Source organism: Ranitomeya variabilis, chromosome 2, assembly GCF_051348905.1.
Source record: "Ranitomeya variabilis isolate aRanVar5 chromosome 2, aRanVar5.hap1, whole genome shotgun sequence".
NCBI lineage: Eukaryota > Metazoa > Chordata > Amphibia > Anura > Dendrobatidae > Ranitomeya > Ranitomeya variabilis.
Window position 1 is genome coordinate 624,840,128 of NC_135233.1, and position 20,627 is coordinate 624,860,754.

Sequence of the window (20,627 nt, forward strand, 5' to 3'; positions counted from 1 at the left end):
TTTCTTTTTTTTTTTTTTTTTTTCTAAGACAATCTTCCACTCCAGGGGCTGTAACCATCCCCCCTTCTGGCATTCCACACAATTTCCACTAATGTGCATGAGTCTAACTTGCCATCTGAATTTGGCTTAGTGCCCATACGGCAGAACTGCATTAATTTCTCCATCTTTCTATAGATACACAGTATATATATCTATCTATCAAGATAACAAACACCAAACAAACAATAAGATGGGGGAGATGACTCAAACCTGAGATTCTAAAGGGAACTGAGTCTGCAGTACTCAGTTCCTATTGCTTCTTGTCACGTGGTCCCTGTCTGACTTCCGTGCTCCATACTTTACAAACCAATTATTCCCTACTTTGTCAAATTGCTCCCTAACTTACCGGTCCCCGTGCAGAGTCAATTACTCGATGTCACGGGGCAAAAAAAAGAAAAACTATAAATTTAATTGGCTCGAACTGAGCCAATTGCTCCAAGTTTCAATGAGCCGCTACACAATTTATTATGCCCGAACTGAGCCAATTGCTCCAAGATTTACCGGGCCCCCCTAGGCCGAGTCAATTACTCCAGGTCCTAGTCTCTCTTGTACAGAACTGAAAATCTTATCACAGGCGACAACCGTATACCACAGACAAAAATTATTTATATATATATATATTTTTTTTCTACTTGCTTGCTTTCCTTCTCTAAAAACAAACTTGTTTTTCCCGTCCTACCACATGCTTTTCCTTCTGTAAACACTTGCTTATTCTTTCCTAGAAACCTGTCCTGTTCCAAACACAATGCTTTTCCCAACTACCAGTCATCTCCTTCTGTAAAAACCTGTTTTTCCTGTTTTATCACTTGCCTATCCCTCTGTAGAAAAAAAAACAAAAAACCTTGCTTCTCAAACTACTAGTCATCTCCACTCTTCACAACATGTAACAGGCAGTAGGCAACTAAAACGTGACGGTTCTTGCAATTAAATGACCAGCAGCGGAGATACCCTTTCTGCCGTCTTACAGATACCAAGAAAACCGGACACGGTCAGGCACTCTGCACAGGATACCCCGAAGGACACAAGGTAAAGACTACAGATTATAAAAATCAGCAGACTTACCGTGTTCTGTTAAGGAGGTGATCAGTCTCCAGGTTCGGGGTACTCAGTGCATCCAGCCGTTCCAGTTGCCGGTCCTCAGGGTTCAGGGCTCTCCTCTGCTGGCCCCAGGTTGGGCGGCCAAATATTAGGGTTGAACAATTAATATAAATGTTCAATTCTCTAGTTGCCTACTCCTGGCCTAATGGATATTGATCATGTGCACTAAAGAAATACACCAGACACAGTCAGCTGTAACTCTCCTTGATCAATGTGTGGCTCAGCTCCAAGAAGGGAAGTAGTTTATTAATCAAACACAATGTTATATATCTCCTGTAAGAGGGCTCGGTTAGTTCTCAAATGGGAGTGATCGGATGTATTCCATTGGTTAGTGGGTTGGGCATGAGCAAGTCCATGGGCGGATCCATGAGGTCATCAGGGTGGGTTGGTCCGTGAGGTCATCAGAGTGGGCGTCGCTGTGGGTGGATCCATGAGGTCATCAGGGTGGGCGTCATCTTGGATACCAGACCACACGGTCTGCTGGTACAGGAAATGGCGGCCATCTTTAGTGTCTTCATTGTTCATCTTGGATACCAGAGCACATGGATCTGATACAGGAGATGGCAGCCATCTTCAGTGTCTCACTTTGTCTGAGGAAAACTTATGTAAGGTTAAACAATACATGTTATGGGTTGCTTCTCTCAATTACCTTATGTGTTGAGGTTAATTAAGTATTTGATCTTATGGCTCTCCTCAACAGGGAGCAAGGGTATTTACTAAATTAGATCTGCGCAGTGCTTACAACCTGATTGGCATCCGTGAGGGGGACGAATGGAAGACGGCTTTTAACACCAGGGATGGGCACTATGAATGTCTGGTGATGCCCTTCGGGCTCTGTAATGCCCCAGCCGTTTTCCAAGACTTTGTAAATGACATCTTCCAGGATATGCTTTCCACCTTGGTCGTAGTTTATCTGGATGATATTCTCATCTACTCTCCAGATATAGACTCCCACCGGAGAGATGTTTGCAAGGTCTTCGACCTCCTACAGGCTAAGTCCCTCTATGCCAAGTTGGAGAAGTGTGTGTTTGAGCAGCAGTCCTTGCCTTTCTTTGGCCATATCATCTCTGCCCAGGGTTTGGCTATGGATCCTGCCAAGCTACAGGCTGTGATGGACTGGCAGGAACCCCATTCTCTCAAAGCGGTGCAGCGCTTTATGGGCTTCATTAATTACTATCGCCAGTTCATTCCCCACTTCTCAACTTTGGTAGCTCCCTTGGTTTCCCTCACCAAGAAGGGAGCAAATCCCAAGTTGTGGTCAGAGGAGGTCTCCAAAGCCTTTCTCTAGATTAAGTCACACTTCGCTAGCGCTCCCATCCTACGTCACCTCGATGTAGATAAGCCATTTATTATGGAGGTGGATGCCTCATCCGTTGGTGCTGGAGCAGTCCTCTTCCAAAAGGATGCTCAAGGTCGGAAGCATCCTTCTTCTCTAAGACCTTTTCACAAGTGGAGAGGAATTATTCCATCGGGGACAGGGAGTTGCTAGCTATGAAGTTGGCTTTCTCAGAGTGGAGACATCTTCTGGAGGGAGCTCGCTTTCCCTTCCAGGTGTTCACAGACCACAAGAACTTGGTGTATTTACAGACAACCCAGTGGCTAAATTCTCGTCAGGCTAGATGGTCCCTGTTCTTCTCCCGGTTCCATTTCACCCTCCAATTTATTTTCTGGGAGAAGAATGTGCCGACGCTCTCTCTTGCTCTGTAGTGTCATCAGAGGAGGAGGAGCCTCGGCTTATTGTCCCTCCAGAGAGCCTGAGAACTGTGGCTCCGGTTTCGCTAGAGTCTGTGCCCCCAGGCAAGACTTTCGTTCCAACTAATTTGCGACCGGAGGTTCTCTCTTGGGCTCACTCGTCCAGGGTGGGTGGACATTTTGGGACCAAGAGGACATCTGAGCTCTTGGCGAGGACGTACTGGTGGATGCATATGGCCCATGACGTCGGGGACTATATTCGGGCGTGTGTCTCCTGCGCCAAGAATCGGTCTCTTCGGCAACGACCTGCTGGGCAACTTTACCCCATGCTGGTGGCAGTAGAAACCAACCACCAGCGCTAAGGACCCAACTCCAAGAAACTTAATTGACAAGAGTATATTTATTTTAACAATAGTACTTTATTTGTAATGGTAATAACATATTTATTTGTGCACATGCTGGGAAAATCTATAAAAGCATATAAAAACAAAAGAAAAAATCACCAATAATATATATATATATATATATATATATATATATATATATCTCTCTCTCTCTCTCTATATATATATATATATATATATATCTATATATATATATATATATATATCTATATATATATATATATATATCTATATATATATATATATATATATCTAAAAAAGTCGGACCGCACCAACAGTCTATATGAAGTGTGGTGGGAACCGCTCACCGTCCAGCTCCGCCGCACTCCTTGTACAGCACCCCCGGCCGTGAAGATGTTTTTCTTATATCAATAAAGTCACCTGCATTGGACGTCCAGTGAGTGCTCTCTGCTTTCTTCTCATCGATAGATATATATATATATATATATATATATATATATATATATATATATATATCTATATCTCTCTCTCTCTCTCTCTCTCTCTATCTATCTCTATGACAACCTGAATAGGTATAAGGTGCACCAACAAGGAAGAGTTAATCACAGGACTCTTTTTTTTACAAATCAATTACAATTAATAAAAAATGTAAAAACGTAGTGAATATTAAGTGTTAAACGGATGATAAAATAATAAAAGTGTGCAATACCACCAATTTAGGGATTAAATAGGATGACCCATAGTGTAACCAGATTATATGGCCAAAAATGCCATACAAAAAAGTGCAATGTGCAATCATATGAAAAGGTAAGCTAACTGCAAGCTAGTGCAGAGGGCAATGATTTGTAAAGGAGTTCCTGTACCTTAATGGCGACACCGAATCCAAGCAATGCGCACCCCGACACGTGTTTCGGATATAGAATCCTTCGTCAGGGGTTGGCAGGTATTGAGATCAAGGAGTTTATATATTTGATCTCAATACGTTTAACACTTGATATTCACTACGTTTTTACATTTTTTATTAATTTTAATTGATTTGTAAAAAAAGAGTCCTGTGATTAACCCTTCCTTGTTGGTGCACCTTATACCTATTCAGGTTGTTATATATATATATATATATATATATTATTGGTGATTTTTTCTTTTGTTTTTATATGCTTTCATAGATTTTCCCAGCATGTGCACAAATAAATATGTTATTGCCATTACAAATAAAGTACTATTGTTAAAATAAATATACTCTTGTCAATTAAGTTTCTTGGAGTTGGGTCCTTAGCGCTGGTGGTTGGTTTCTACTGTCTATACGAGTGGTTTCCACTCACTCTACTTGTTTTTCACTGGGGGCCCATCTGATATAATTCTTGAACACATTCTCAAATACATATAACTAGAATTGGTATAGGAATTTTGTTCCCCTTTTTGTGTTAAACATTTTTTGCCCATGCTGGTGGCAGACAGGCCCTGGGAAATGGTCGGGATGGACTTCGTGGTAGGCTTACCTAAGTCTCGTAGCTGTACAGTTATCTGGGTAATCACCGACCATTTTTCTAAGATGGTGCACTTGGTTCCGCTTACACGGTTAACTTCTGCATGGGCTTTAGCGGCGTTGTTCATCAAAAATATTTTCCGTCTACATGGCATGCCTGACAAAATTGTCAGTGACCAGGGTCCTCAGTTTGCGTCTCGGTTCTGGAGAGAACTCTGTTGTTTACTCAGCATTGAGCTGAATCTCTCTTCTGCATACCTTCCCGAGATGAAGGGGTTGGTAGAGAGGGCCAACAGACTCTGGTCACATACTTACGACATTTTGTCTCCACCAGGAAGGATGACTGGGCATCTTTGCTACCTTGGGCAGAATCTGCTTTGAACAACGCCATAGCTGACTCTACCGGGCAGACTCCTTTTCTCCTTAATTACGGTCAGCATCCACGTTTTCCTGTGCCCATGCCTGTGTCATCCACGGATTCTAGGGTGGCAGACTGGGCGGTGGAGGCACGTGACATTTGGGACCACACACAGGATGCCATCTGGGCCTCCAAGGAGAGAATGAGGGTTTCTGCTGATGCACACCAGCGCCCCGCTCCGACCTTTGTTCCTGGCGACTAAGTGTGGCTCTCCGCCCATAACAGAATGTGCCTGTGGGGGTGCAGTATACTATATAGAGTCTGCCAATGGGGGGTGCATTATAATATATAGAGTCTGCCTATGGGGGTGCATTATACTATATAGTCTGCCTATGGGGGTGCATTATGCTGTATTGAGTCTGCCTATGAGGGTGCATTATGCTGTATGGTTCTGCCTATGGGTGTGCATTATACTATATAGAGTCTGCCTATGGGGAGTGCATTATACTATATAGAGTCTGCCTATGAGGCATGCATTATTCTGTAGAGTCTGTCTGTGGGGAGTGCATTATACTGTATAGTCTGCCTATGGGGAGTGCATTATACTATATATAGAGTCTGCCTATGTGGACTTTGTGTCGGACAATGTGCCTCTGAGGTGGCTGAGAGAGAAGAAGGGTAAGAATGCCCGGGTGACTAGGTAGTTCTTAGCCCTTCAAGACTTCACGTTCCATGGCCAGGCCCAGGAGGTTACATGGTAATGCAGATGCCCTTTTCCGAATTCCCTGTCTGTAGGTGCCAAAACCCCTGGCTTTGGGCAGAGGGGGGGAATATGTGACAGGGTCACAGCGCAGTATGTGAAGGAAGATACGTGTCGGTACACATACTGCGGTCAGTGATTTAAAACCAAAGTGTTTTCTCCCCAGCACCCTAAGTGCTGAGATGGTTAATAGTAACCTATGTTATGGTCTTGGTTTAGCGAACCTTCATAGAGCGGGTGGGCGGAGGTCCACCGTATCTCCACATGAAGAGTCCTGCCAGGGCATGTGTGAGGTCAAGGTCATGTGACCATCACATGGGCGTTAAATTCCTGGCCATGAGAGTCAGTGGGGTGTTGAGAGAGCCGAAACTCTCACATAGCTCCTGGAGGAGCTAAGGACTGTGTGGGATAACTGCGGATGAACCCTGCAGGGAATGGACTCATAAGGACTGTTGTCATGATCTCAATGGCAAGAGATCATAGCATAAGCATATATAGGAACTAGCTCTTGGAAGATGGGAACTGAGCTGACCATGAACTAAACCTAACACACAACTAGCAGTGGCCGGGTAGCATGCCTACGTTGATTCTAGATGCCCAGCACCAGCCGGAGGACTAAATAATGCTAGCAGAGGAAAATATTAGTCCTAGCTCACCTCTAGAGAAATACCCCAAAAGGAGACAGAGGCCCCCCACATGTATTGGCGGTGAATTAAGATGAAATAACAAACGTAGTATGAAAATAGGTTTAGCAAATTTGAGGTCCACTTACTACATAGCAGAAGACAGAAAGGACACTTTCATGGTCAGCTAAAAACCCTAATCAAAACACCATCCAGAAATTACTTTAAAACTCTGGCATTAACTCATAACACCAGAGTGGCAATTCCTGTTCACAAGAGCTTTCCAGACACAGTAACGAAACTACAGCTGTGAACTGGAACCAAAATGCAAAAACAAACATGGACAAGAGTCCAACTTATCTAGTAGTTGTCTAGGAGCAGGAACAAGCACAGAGAGGCTTCTGATAACATTTGAGAGCAATAGAGGCGTCAGTTATATATAGCGCATAACTATGGCGACTCTTAATATAAGTAATGATACTAAGGAGGACCGAGAGTCAAAACTAGCCAATGTAAATTTACAAAAAGTTAAATTTTATTTCAGAAAGTCATATACACAAAACTGTATCATACAGTAATAAAATAGCAACTATATCCTAGATACATCAAGAGAGCGATCCAGGAAACCACAGAACACAAATGAATCCAATAGGCACTGCTTCCCAAAAGAGTGCATGTTAGTAAGTACTCTCACACACATGGGACCTGCTAGCAGTGGCAAGTGGTATTGCAACCAAACAGTATGCTTCTAAGAGCGTTGTCACGTCAATTCCCCACATATCATAGGGCTGTAAGAGCCAGATTGCTTAATTAAATAAGTTTATTTACCCATATATGTGCAGACGTCCTGTGTGGGTCCTGGATCGCAGACCCCAACGCGCGTTTCGCGTGAAAATATCGTCGCTTCCTCAGGGGGCCCCTGAGGAAGCGACGATATTTTCACGCGAAACGCGCGTTGGGGTCTGCGATCCAGGACCCACACAGGACGTCTGCACATATATGGGTAAATAAACTTATTTAATTAAGCAATCTGGCTCTTACAGCCCTATGATATGTGGGGAATTGACGTGACAACGCTCTTAGAAGCATACTGTTTGGTTGCAATACCACTTGCCACTGCTAGCAGGTCCCATGTGTGTGAGAGTACTTACTAACATGCACTCTTTTGGGAAGCAGTGCCTATTGGATTCATTTGTGTTCTGTGGTTTCCTGGATCGCTCTCTTGATGTATCTAGGATATAGTTGCTATTTTATTACTGTATGATACAGTTTTGTGTATATGACTTTCTGAAATAAAATTTAACTTTTTGTAAATTTACATTGGCTAGTTTTGACTCTCGGTCCTCCTTAGTATCATTTCTGATAACATTGTTGACCGGCAAGCAACTAACAGAGCAGCAAGGTTATATAGCGACTCCCACATCTTGATGGGAACAGGTGAACAGAGAAGATGAAGACACCAGTTCAATTCCACCAGTAGCCACCGGGGGAGCCCAGAATCCAAATTCACAACAGTACCCCCCCCTCAAGGAGGGGGCACCGAACCCTCACCAGAATCACCAGGGCGATCAGGATGGGCCCTATGAAAGGCACGAACCAGATCAGAGGCATGAACATCAGATGCATTCACCCAAGAATTATCCTCCTGGCCGTATCCCTTCCACTTGACCAGATACTGGAGTCTCCGTCTGGAAACACGAGAGTCTAAGATTTTCTCCACAACATACTCCAACTCACCCTCAACCAACACCGGAGCAGGAGGCTCAACGGAAGGCACAACCGGTACCTCATACCTGCGCAATAATGACCGATGAAAAACGTTATGAATAGAAAAGGATGCAGGGAGGTCCAAACGGAAGGAAACAGGGTTAAGAATCTCCAATATCTTATACGGGCCAATGAACCGAGGCTTAAACTTAGGAGAAGAGACCCTCATAGGGACAAAACGAGAAGACAACCACACCAAATCCCCAACACAAAGCCGAGGACCAACACGACGGTGGCGGTTGGCAAAAAGCTGAGTCTTCTCCTGGGACAACCCCAAATTGTCCACCACCTGCCCCCAGATCTGATGCAATCTCTCCACCACAGCATCCACTCCAGGACAATCCGAAGATTCCACCTGACCAGAGGAAAATCGAGGATGAAACCCCGAATTACAGAAAAACGGGGACACCAAAGTGGCAGAGCTGGCCCGATTATTGAGAGCGAACTCCGCCAATGGCAAAAAAGCAACCCAATCATCCTGGTCAGCAGACACAAAACACCTCAGATATGTCTCCAGGGTCTGATTAATCCGCTCGGTCTGGCCATTCGTCTGAGGATGGAAAGCGGACGAAAAAGATAAATCTATGCCCATCCTAGCACAGAATGCCCGCCAAAATCTAGACACGAATTGGGTCCCTCTGTCAGAAACGATATTCTCAGGAATACCATGCAAACGAACAACATTTTGAAAAAACAGAGGAACCAACTCGGAAGAAGAAGGCAACTTGGGCAGAGGAACCAAATGGACCATCTTAGAGAAACGGTCACACACCACCCAGATGACAGACATCTTCTGAGAAACAGGCAGATCTGAAATAAAATCCATCGAGATGTGCGTCCAAGGCCTCTTAGGAATAGGCAAGGGCAACAACAATCCACTAGCCCGAGAACAACAAGGCTTGGCCCGAGCACAAACGTCACAAGACTGCACAAAGCCTCGCACATCTCGTGACAGGGAAGGCCACCAGAAGGGCCTTGCCACCAAATCCCTGGTACCAAAAATGCCAGGATGACCTGCCAACGCAGAAGAATGAACCTCAGAGATGACTCTACTAGTCCAATCATCAGGAACAAACAGTTTATCAGGTGGGCAACGATCAGGTCTATCCGCCTGAAACTCCTGCAAGGCCCGCCGCAGGTCTGGAGAAACGGCTGACAATACCACTCCATCCTTAAGGATACCTGTGGGCTCAGAGTTACCAGGTGAGTCAGGCTCAAAACTCCTAGAAAGGGCATCCGCCTTAACATTCTTAGAACCCGGTAGGTATGACACCACAAAATTAAACCGAGAGAAAAATAATGACCAGCGCGCCTGTCTAGGATTCAGGCGCCTGGCGGTCTCAAGATAAATCAAATTTTTGTGGTCAGTCAATACCACCACCTGATGTCTGGCCCCCTCAAGCCAATGGCGCCACTCCTCAAAAGCCCACTTCATGGCCAAAAGCTCCCGATTCCCAACATCATAATTCCGCTCAGCGGGCGAAAATTTACGGGAAAAGAAGGCACAAGGCCTCATCACGGAGCAGTCAGAACTTTTCTGCGACAACACTGCCCCAGCTCCGATCTCAGAAGCGTCGACCTCAACCTGAAAAGGTAGAGCAACATCAGGCTGACGCAACACAGGGGCAGAGGAAAAACGGCGCTTAAGCTCCCGAAAGGCCTCAACAGCATCAGGGGACCAATCAGCAACATCAGCACCCTTCTTAGTCAAATCGGTCAATGGCTTAGCAATATCCGAAAAACCAGCAATAAATCGACGATAAAAGTTAGCAAAGCCCAAAAATTTCTGAAGACTCTTAAGAGAAGAGGGCTGCGTCCAATCACAAATAGCTTGAACCTTGACAGGATCCATTTCAATGGAAGAGGGGGAAAAAATATATCCCAAAAAGGAAATCCTCTGTACCCCAAAAACACACTTAGAACCCTTCACACACAAAGAATTAGACCGCAAAACCTGAAAAACCCTCCTGACTTGCTGGACATGAGAGTCCCAGTCATCCGAAAAAATCAGAATATCATCCAGATACACAATCATAAATTTATCCAAATAATCGCGAAAAATATCATGCATAAAGGACTGGAAAACTGACGGAGCATTAGAAAGACCAAAAGGCATCACTAAATACTCAAAGTGGCCCTCGGGCGTATTAAATGCGGTTTTCCACTCATCCCCCTGCCTGATTCGCACCAAATTATACGCCCCACGAAGGTCAATCTTAGAGAACCACTTGGCCCCCTTTATGCGAGCAAACAAATCAGTCAGCAACGGCAATGGGTATTGATATTTAACAGTGATTTTATTCAAAAGCCGATAATCAATACATGGTCTCAAAGAGCCGTCTTTTTTTGACACAAAGAAAAAACCGGCTCCTAAGGGAGATGACGATGGACGAATATGTCCCTTTTCCAAGGACTCCTTTATATATTCTCGCATAGCAGCATGTTCAGGCACAGACAGATTAAATAAACGACCCTTTGGGTATTTACTACCCGGGATTAAATCTATGGCACAATCGCACTCTCGGTGCGGAGGTAACGAACCAAGCTTGGATTCTTCAAAGACGTCACGATAGTCAGACAGGAACTCAGGAATTTCAGAGGGAATAGATGATGAAATGGAAACCACAGGTACATCCCCATGAGCCCCCTTACATCCCCAGCTCAACACAGACATAGCTCTCCAGTCGAGGACTGGGTTGTGAGATTGCAGCCAAGGCAATCCTAGCACCAAATCATCATGTAGATTATACAGCACCAGAAAGCGAATAATCTCCTGGTGACCCGGATTAATACGCATAGTTACTTGTGTCCAGTATTGTGGTTTATTATTAGCCAATGGGGTGGAGTCAATCCCCTTCAGAGGAATAGGAGTCCCCAAAGGCTCTAAATCATACCCACAGCGTTTGGCAAAGGACCAATCCATAAGACTCAAAGCAGCGCCAGAGTCGACATAGGCGTCCGTGGTAATAGATGACAAAGAGCAAATCAGGGTCACAGATAGAATAAACTTAGACGGTAAGGTGCAAATGGAAACAGATTTACCAAGTTTTTTAGTGCGCTTAGAGCATGCTGATATAACATGAGTAGAATCACCACAATAGAAACACAACCCATTTTTCCGTCTAAAATTCTGCCGCTCGCTTCGGGACAGAATTCTATCACACTGCATACTCTCTGGCGATTTCTCAGTGGACACCGCCAGATGGTGCACTGGTTTGCGCTCCCGCAAACGCCTATCGATCTGAATAGCCATTGTCATGGACTCATTCAGACCCGCAGGCACAGGGAACCCCACCATAACATCCTTAATGGCATCAGAGAGACCCTCTCTGAAAGTCGCCGCCAGGGCGCACTCATTCCACTGAGTAAGCACAGACCATTTACGGAATCTTTGGCAGTAAATTTCCGCTTCATCTTGCCCCTGAGATAGGGACATCAAAGTTTTTTCTGCCTGAAGCTCCAAATGAGGTTCGTCATAAAGCAACCCCAAGGCCAGAAAAAACGCATCCACATTGAGCAACGCAGGATCCCCTGGTGTCAATGAAAAAGCCCAGTCTTGAGGGTCGCCCCGGAGCAAGGAAATCACAATCCTGACCTGCTGTGCAGGGTCTCCGGCAGAGCGAGATTTCAGGGAAAAAAATAATTTGCAATTATTTCGAAAATTCTGAAACCCAGATCTATTCCCCGAGAAAAATTCCGGCAAGGAATTCTCGGCTCAGATACAGGTGCATGACAAACAAAATCTTGCAAATTTTGTACCTTCGTGGCGAGATTATTTAAACCTGCAGTTACACTCTGAAGATCCATTACAAACAGGTGGACACAGAGCCATTCAAAGGAGAGAAAAAAAAAAAAAAAAAAAAAATTCAGCAGACTACTTATTTCTCTCCTTTCTCAGCCAAGGATTTTAACCCTTTAGTGGGCCGGTCAAACTGTCATGATCTCAATGGCAAGAGATCATAGCATAAGCATATATAGGAACTAGCTCTTGGAAGATGGGAACTGAGCTGACCATGAACTAAACCTAACACACAACTAGCAGTGGCCGGGTAGCATGCCTACGTTGATTCTAGATGCCCAGCACCAGCCGGAGGACTAAATAATGCTAGCAGAGGAAAATATTAGTCCTAGCTCACCTCTAGAGAAATACCCCAAAAGGAGACAGAGGCCCCCCACATGTATTGGCGGTGAATTAAGATGAAATAACAAACGTAGTATGAAAATAGGTTTAGCAAATTTGAGGTCCACTTACTACATAGCAGAAGACAGAAAGGACACTTTCATGGTCAGCTAAAAACCCTAATCAAAACACCATCCAGAAATTACTTTAAAACTCTGGCATTAACTCATAACACCAGAGTGGCAATTCCTGTTCACAAGAGCTTTCCAGACACAGTAACGAAACTACAGCTGTGAACTGGAACCAAAATGCAAAAACAAACATGGACAAGAGTCCAACTTATCTAGTAGTTGTCTAGGAGCAGGAACAAGCACAGAGAGGCTTCTGATAACATTGTTGACCGGCAAGCAACTAACAGAGCAGCAAGGTTATATAGCGACTCCCACATCTTGATGGGAACAGGTGAACAGAGAAGATGAAGACACCAGTTCAATTCCACCAGTAGCCACCGGGGGAGCCCAGAATCCAAATTCACAACAGACTGTGCAGGATAACTGCAGGTGAACCCTGCAGGGACTGGACTCATAAGGACTGTGCAGGATATAATTGACAAAAACCACACTGGTGCTATGTGTAACTGTGCCTAAAAAAGGGGGAGGAGAGGGGGCAGAGGAAGGAAGCTGCTGGTATTTACACAGATCTGTGCTATCTTCTGTCAGGTATATTCACAAAAATAATAATAGAAAATACAGCGTTGTTCGCCAATGTTCAAAATGTTTATAGCGCGGTATTTTCTATTATTACGACTGTGCAGGTTAACTGCAGGTGAACCCTGCAGGGAATGGTCTCCTAAGGACTGTGCAGGATAACTGCAGATGAACCCTGCAGGGAATGGACTCCTATGGACTGTGCAGGATAACAGCAGATGAACCCTGCAGGGAATGAACTCCTAAGGACTGTGCGGGATAACAGCGGATGAACCCTGCAGGGAATGGACTCCTAAGGACTGTACAGGATAACTGCGGATGAACCCTGCAGGGAATGGACTCCTAAGGACTGTGCAGGATAACTGCGGATGAACCCTGCAGGGAATGGACTGTGTTTTGTTTGTGTCACTGTTGTGCCAGGAAGGCTCTGTTTCTTATGTTGAACTCTGCCAAATGTTTCTGTCATTCCCAATAAACCAGCAGGTGATTCTTTACCAGAAAGGTTCCTGTCACGCCGTTAAAGGCGATAAAGGGGCAGAACAGCGTACTGGGACCCGCACCTGTCCCTGCCACTATAAAGGGGCCCTGGCTTTCTCTCATCTCAGGGGTACCTATAATGGTTAGGAGGCCTGAGCCGCCAGCATATCCCTGTCTCCTGTGCAGGCCCTATCAGTGGCCCCCTCTCCCCCCAGGGAGGAGGACTGCACCAGTGTATAAATATGACAAGTAAACAGGGTATGCAGACAAGGTAACTAAAAACTCAAACTCACCAAATGCTCACTCGGCCACAGAGGAAAGAGGGGGAAAAAACTAGGACGGAAAACAGGTTTAACATGCAATCAAAACAGCAGACAACAATCTCTGTAAATAAACCTCCAAGCTCCTAACAGCACACTCCTTCCCACTTCAAGCCAGGCAGCAGAACTGATCACTGACAACAGTTGTAGTCAAAGCTGAGTCTATATAGGAGAGAAGATTACAAAAACCAATTCAGCTGAGAGTCCAAGCCCTCAGCAACAAGGTTTAACTCCTGCCCTGCTGGCACAAAACAGCCAGGTCAGAATTCAGAAGAGCTTCTGTTCATCGTGTGTGAACGAGGCCCAGTGCGCTGCGGTTCTCTGAAACCTCTCTGTCGCGGTAGCTCCGTGACAGTTCCTGTGTCTACCTGAGGAAGCCGCCAAGTGCGTCAACCCCTTAAAAAGGGTCGTTCTGTATATCAGGGTGGGCTCTGTATATCTGAGTGGGCTTTGTGTATTGGGGGCTCTGTATATAGGGATAGCTCTGTATTTCAGGGTGAGCTCTGTGTATCGGGGTAGACTCTGTATGGTCGCAGCTCTGTGTATAGGGGCGGCTCTGTATATAGGGGTGGCTTTGTGTATAGGGGTGGCTCTATTTCGGGGAGGGCTCTCTTTAGGGGCGAGCTCTGTATATTAGGGTGCGCTCTGTATTTCGGGGTGGACTTTGTATGGTTGCAGCTCTGTATAGGGGCGGCTCTGTGTAACGGGGTCTAACGTGCTGGAGTACCTCTTTCAGTACCACCCCGTGTTTCAGGAGGTCAACTCTGCTTTGGCTGGAATCTGAATGAAGGGCGCTGGCTGGAATTGCTTGGTTACATGGGCTCATATAAAAGATCACTGCTTCTCCACGTATTTCCAGTGTGACAACACTTTACTCACAGGACACAGAATATATCACACAGATTCAGAGCGCAGGCCAGACATACATTACAATAGCCGCAGGTGGTCGGAGCCTGCCGATATTACTGTGGGAATTACAAAGGTGGGGGAGGTCAGAAGGGAGATATCTTGTCCCCTCCGCCCAGGGGCGCAGCCTGTGGGCTGATGCATTAGGGACATGCATCTCACATGGAACCTATTATACATACATATAACTGCACAACATATTCTGGGTGCTGAGGGGTTCCGTAACACTCTGTATGGTCGCAGCTCTATATATTGGAGCAGGCTCTGTATATAGGGGCGGCTCTATTTCAGGGTGGGTTCTATGGTCGCAGCTCTGTGTATAGGGGCAGCTCTGTATATAGGGTTGGCTCTGTATTTCGGGGTGGACTTGGTCACAGCTCTGTTTATAAAGGGTCGGGCTCTGTATATAGGGGCGGCTCTGTATTTTGGGGTGGACTGTATGGTCGCAGCTCTGTATTTCGGGGTAGACTGGTCGCAGCTCTGTATACAGGGGCGGGCTCTGTATTTCGGGGTGAGCTCTGTATAGGGGCGGCTCTGTATATTGGGGTAGACTCTGATCGCAGCTCTGTATATAGAGGCAAGTCTGTATTTCAGGGTAGACTCTGGTTGCAACTCTGTATAGAGGCGACTATATATAGGGGTGGATCTGTATTTCGGGGTAGACTGTATAGTCGCAGCTCTGTATATAGGGACGGTTCTATTTCGGGGTAGACTGGTCGCGGCTCTGTATTTCGGGGTTGGCTCTGTATGTTCGCAGCTCTGTGTATAGGGGTGGCTCTGTATTTCGGGGTGTACGCTGTATGGTCGCAGCTCTGTATAGGGGTGGCTCTGTAATTCGGGTTAGGTCACCGCTCTGTATATAGGGATGGCTCTGTAGTTTGGGGTAGACTGTATGGTCGCAGCTCTGTGTATAGGGGCGGGCTCTATATGTCGGTGTACTGTGTATAGGAGCGAGCTCTGTATATAGGGGTGGCTCTGTATTTCAGGGGTAGACTGTATGGTCGCAGCTCTGTATAGGGGCGGCTCTGTATATCTGGGTGGCTCTGTATTTCGGAGTGGATGCTGTATGGTCACGGCTCTATAGAGGGGCGGGCTCTATATATCAGGCTGTACTGTGTATAGGGGCGAGCTCTCTAGGGAGCTCTGCATATAGGGCTGGCTCTGTATTTTGGGGTAGACTGTATGTTCACAGATCTGTATAGGGGCGGCTCTGTATTTCAGGGTGGACTATGTATGGTCGCAGCTCTGTATAGGGGCAGCTCTATATAGGGGCGGGCTCTATATATCAGGGTGTACTGTGTATAGGGGCGAGCTCTGTATATAGGGGTGGCTCTGTATTTTGGGGTGGATGCTGTATGGTCGCAGCTCTTTATAGGGGAGGGCTCTATATATCAGGGTGTACTGTGTATAGGGGCGAGCTCTGTATATAGGGGTGGCTCTGTATTTCGGGGTGGACGCTGTATAGTCGCAGCTCTGTATAGGGGCGGGCTCTATATATCGGGGTGTACTGTGTATAGGGGCGAGCTCTGTATATAGGGGTGACTATTTCGGGGTAGACTATGGTCGCAGCTCTATATGGGCAGGCTCTATGTATAGGGGCGGCTCTGTATGCGGGGGGCTCTGTGTATAGGTGCGGCTCTGTATATCAGGGTCACTGTATAGAGGCGGCTCTGTATTTCGGGGTGGACGCTGTATGGTCGCAGCTCTGTGTGTAGGTGCGGCTCTGTATGCGGGGGCTCTGTGTATAGGGGTGGCTCTGTATGCGGGGGGCTCTGTGAATAGGGGCAGCTCTGTATGCGGGGGGCTCTGTGTATAGAGGCGGCTCTGTATGCGGGGGGGGGGCTCTGTGTAAAGGGGTGGCTCTGTATGCGGGGGGCTCTGTGTATAGGGGCAGCTCTGTATATCAGGGTCACTGTATAGAGGCGGCTCTGTATTTCGGGGTGGATGTTGTATGGTCGCAGCTCTGTGTATAGGGGTGGCTATGTATGCGGGGGGCTCTGTGTATAGGGGGGGCTCTGTGTATAGGTGTGGCTCTGTATATCAGGGTCACTGTATAGGGGCAGGTCGAGCAGTGATGGGATTACTGGGGGGTTGCACGCACCGGACTCTCTGGCTATTACTGTGAAATCCATTTATCACAGGATCAGACTTTGCTGCTTCAGCAGAAGAAGGATTTGGTCAAGGACTGCAGCTCGTGAAGACGACGAAGATAAACGAGCCCCCCAGTGCCAGGAGGTAAATGTAGGGGCACACAGACTCCAGACAATGACACAGGACAACTAAACCAAAGGCGCATCACAAAGACCCCCGACCGTGACTGATAAGACCACCAGAGGTAGGAGCATCACAGAGACCCCCGACCGACACTGATAAGACCACCAGAGGTAGGAGCATCACAGATACCCCCAACTGTGACTGATAAGACCACCAGAGGTAGGAGCATCACAGAGACCCCCGACTGTGACTGATAAGACCACCAGAGGTAGGAGCATCACAGAGACCCCCGACCGACACTGATAAGACCACCAGACGTAGGAGCATCACAGATACCCCAACTGTGACTGATAAGACCACCAGAGGTAGGAGCATCACAGAGACCCCCGACTGTGACTGATAAGACCACCAGAGGTAGGAGCATCACAGATAACCCCGACTGTTACTGATAAGACCACCAGAGGTAGGAGCATCACAGATAACCTCGACTCACTGATAAGACCACCAGAGGTAGGAGCATCACAGAGACCCCCGACCATGACTAATAAGACCACCAGAGGTAGGAGCATCACAGATAACCCCGACTGTTACTGATAAGACCACCAGAGGTAGGAGCATCACAGAGACCCCCGACCGTGACTAATAAGACCACCAGAGGTAGGAGCATCACAGATAACCCCAACCATGACTGATAAGACCACCAGAGGTAGCAGCATCACAGAGACCCCCGACCGTGACTAATAAGACCACCAGAGGTAGGAGCATCACAGAGACCCCCAACCATGACTGATAAGACCACCAGAGGTAGGAGCATCACAGAGACCCCCGACCGTGACTGATAAGACCACCAGAGGTAGGAGCATCACAGAGACCCCGGACTGTGACTGATAAGACCACCAGAGGTAGGAGCTTCACAGATACCCCCGACCGTGACTGGTAAGACCACCAGAGGTAGCAACATCACAGAGATCCCTGACCGTGACTGATAAGACCACCAGAGGTAGTAGCATCACAGAGATTCCCAACCGTGACTGATAAGACCACCAGAGTTAGGAGCATCACAGAGACCCCCGACCGACACTGATAAGACCACCAGAGGTAGCAGCATCACAGATAACCCCGACCGTCACTGATAAGACCACCAGAGGTAGGAGCATCACAGAGACCCCCTGACCGACACTGATAAGACCACCAGAGGTAGGAGCATCACAGAGACCCCCTGACCGACACTGATAAGACCACCAGAGGTAGGAGCATCACAGATAACCCCGACCGTGACTGATAGCAGCATCACAGAGATCCCCGACCATGACTGATAAGACCACCAGAGGTAGCAGCAACACAGATAACCCCGACCGTCACTGATAAGACCACCAGAGGTAGGAGCATCACAGAGACCCCCGACCGTGACTGATAAGACCACCAGAGGTAGGAGCATCACAGAGACCCCCGACCGACACTGATAAGACCACCAGAGGTAGGAGCATCACAGATAACCCCGACCGTGAGTGATGAGACCATCAGTAGTAGGAGCATCACAGAGCTGCTGTATCTAATCCCATCTTGTGATACCGTTGGCTGAGCTGTGTATCTAATCCTCTCCTGTGTGATACTGACTGCTGAGCTATGTATCTAATCTGTGTGGACGGCTGAGCCGTGTATCTAATACTCTCCTGTATGATACTGTCTGCTGAGCCGTGTATCTAAGTCTCTCCTGTGGGATACTGATTGCTGAGCTGTGTATCTAATACTATCCTGTGTGATACTGTCTGCTGAGCTGTGTATCTAATCCTATCCTGTGTGATACTGAATGCTGAGCCGTGTATCTAATCTATCCTGTGTGATAACTTCAGCTGCATTGTCTATCTAATCCCATCCCGTGTGCTACCGTCTGCTGCGCTGTGTATCTAATACCTCCTTATTCCGGTCCTGTCCGTGGGTCGTGATCTCTCACAGGTTACAGGATGCTTAGCTGGATTGATAAATTAATTCCCCAACCTCCAGAGACCCCCAAGAAGGCTCCTCCTGATGGTGCGGATGTGGTCCCTGCGGCCCCTTCTGGTTATGATGAGGTGAGTACAGTGGTGGACACTATGGGGCCATCGGTGGGCGTAGGGGGCTCTGGAAGGAAAAGTATACATCTCCCCTATTATTATCAGTGTGATAAGACGTCCGTACCCGTTTTATGTTTCAGAACGTGACCTGTACAAAGAAAGAGGCCACAGACGCCCCCAAGGGTAAGCGCGGCCCCTGCTCCCCCACTATAGGACCGCTGCCGCTGATCATGTTATGTGGATAGTTGGATAGATGGTCACTACAGTAGGGGTTATTGGTTACATCTTGGTGGCACGGTTGGCTCTGGGCCCCTGTCCTCTTTGTGGTTCGGGGGTTACTTGGTGGCACGGCTAGCTCTGGGCCCCCGTCCTCCTGGTGGTTCAGGGGGTTACTTGATGGTACGGCTGGCTCTGGGCCCCCGTCCTCTTGGTGGTTCAGCTGGTTCAGGGGGTTACTTAATGGCACGCCTGATTCTTGGCCCCCATCCTCTAGGTGGTTTGAGGGGTTGCTTGATGGCATGGCTGGCTCTAGGTCCCCGTCCTGTTGGTGGTTTGGAGGGTTACTTGATGTCACTGCTGGATCCAGGCCCTCCGTCCTCTTGGTGGTTCGGAGGGTTACGTGATGGCACGGCTGGCTAAGGGCCCCCATCCTCTTGGTGGTTCGGGGGGTTACTTGATGGCATGGCTGGCTCAGGGCCCCGTCCTCTTGGTGGTTTGACTGGTTCAGGAGGTTACTTAATGGCAAGGCTGACTCTTGGCTCTCATCCTCTTGGTGGTTTGGAGGGTTACTTGATGGCACAGCTGGCTCTGGGCCCCGTCCTTTTGGTGGTTTGGGGGGTTACTTGATGGCACAGCTGGCTCTGGGCCCCCGTCCTCTTGGTGGTTTGGCTGGTTCTATCAAGGCCCCTGTTCTCTTGTTGGCACGGCTGGCTCTGGGACCCTGTTCTCTCGGTGGTTCAGTGGGTTACTTGATTGCATGGCTAGCTATGGTCCCCCGTCCTCTTGGTGGTTCGGAGGATTACTTGATGGCACGGCTGGCTCTGGGCCCCTGTCCTCTTGATGGCATGGCTGGCTCTGGGACCCCCGTTCTCTTGGTGGTTCGGGTGGTTACTTGATGGCATGGTTGGCTCTGGGCCCCTGTCCTCTTTTTGGTTCGGCTGGTTCTGGGGGTTACTTGATGGCTTGGCTGGCTCTGGGCCCCCGTCCTCTTGATGGTTCGGGGGTTACTTGATGGCACAACTGGCTCTGGGTCCATCCTGTTGATGGCACGGATGGCTCTGGGCCCCCATTTTCTTGGTGGTTCGGGGGTTAATTGATGGCATGGCTAGCTCTGGGCCACCATCCTCCTGGTGGTTTGGCTAGTTCTATCAAGGCCCCTGTTCTCTTGATGGCACGGCTGGCACTGGGCCCCCGTTATCTCGGTGGTTCAGTGGGTTACTTGATTGCACGGCTAGCTATGGTCCTCCATCCTCTTGGTGGTTCGGAGGGTTACTTGATGGCACGGCTGGCTCTGGGCCCCTGTCCTCTTGATGGCATGGCTGGCTCTGGGCCCCCCATTCTCTTGGTGGTTCGGGTGGTTACTTGATGGCATGGTTGGCTCTGGGCCCCTGTCCTCTTTGTGGTTTGGCTGCTTCTGGGGGT

At 47.7% G+C, this 20,627-nt stretch overlaps 1 protein-coding gene across 1 annotated transcript in view; it reads left to right on the forward strand.

Moving 5' to 3' along the window:
- The window catches only part of CNGB1 (cyclic nucleotide gated channel subunit beta 1), a 173,166-nt gene that overhangs the window by 70,808 nt on the left and 81,731 nt on the right, over positions 1-20,627 (forward strand). The window contains exons 2-4 of the mRNA XM_077288979.1: positions 16,860-16,953; positions 18,889-19,004; positions 19,127-19,169. Coding sequence (XP_077145094.1) covers positions 18,897-19,004; positions 19,127-19,169 — 151 coding nt within the window. The 5' untranslated portion in view covers positions 16,860-16,953; positions 18,889-18,896. The remainder of the gene's footprint in view (positions 1-16,859; positions 16,954-18,888; positions 19,005-19,126; positions 19,170-20,627) is intronic.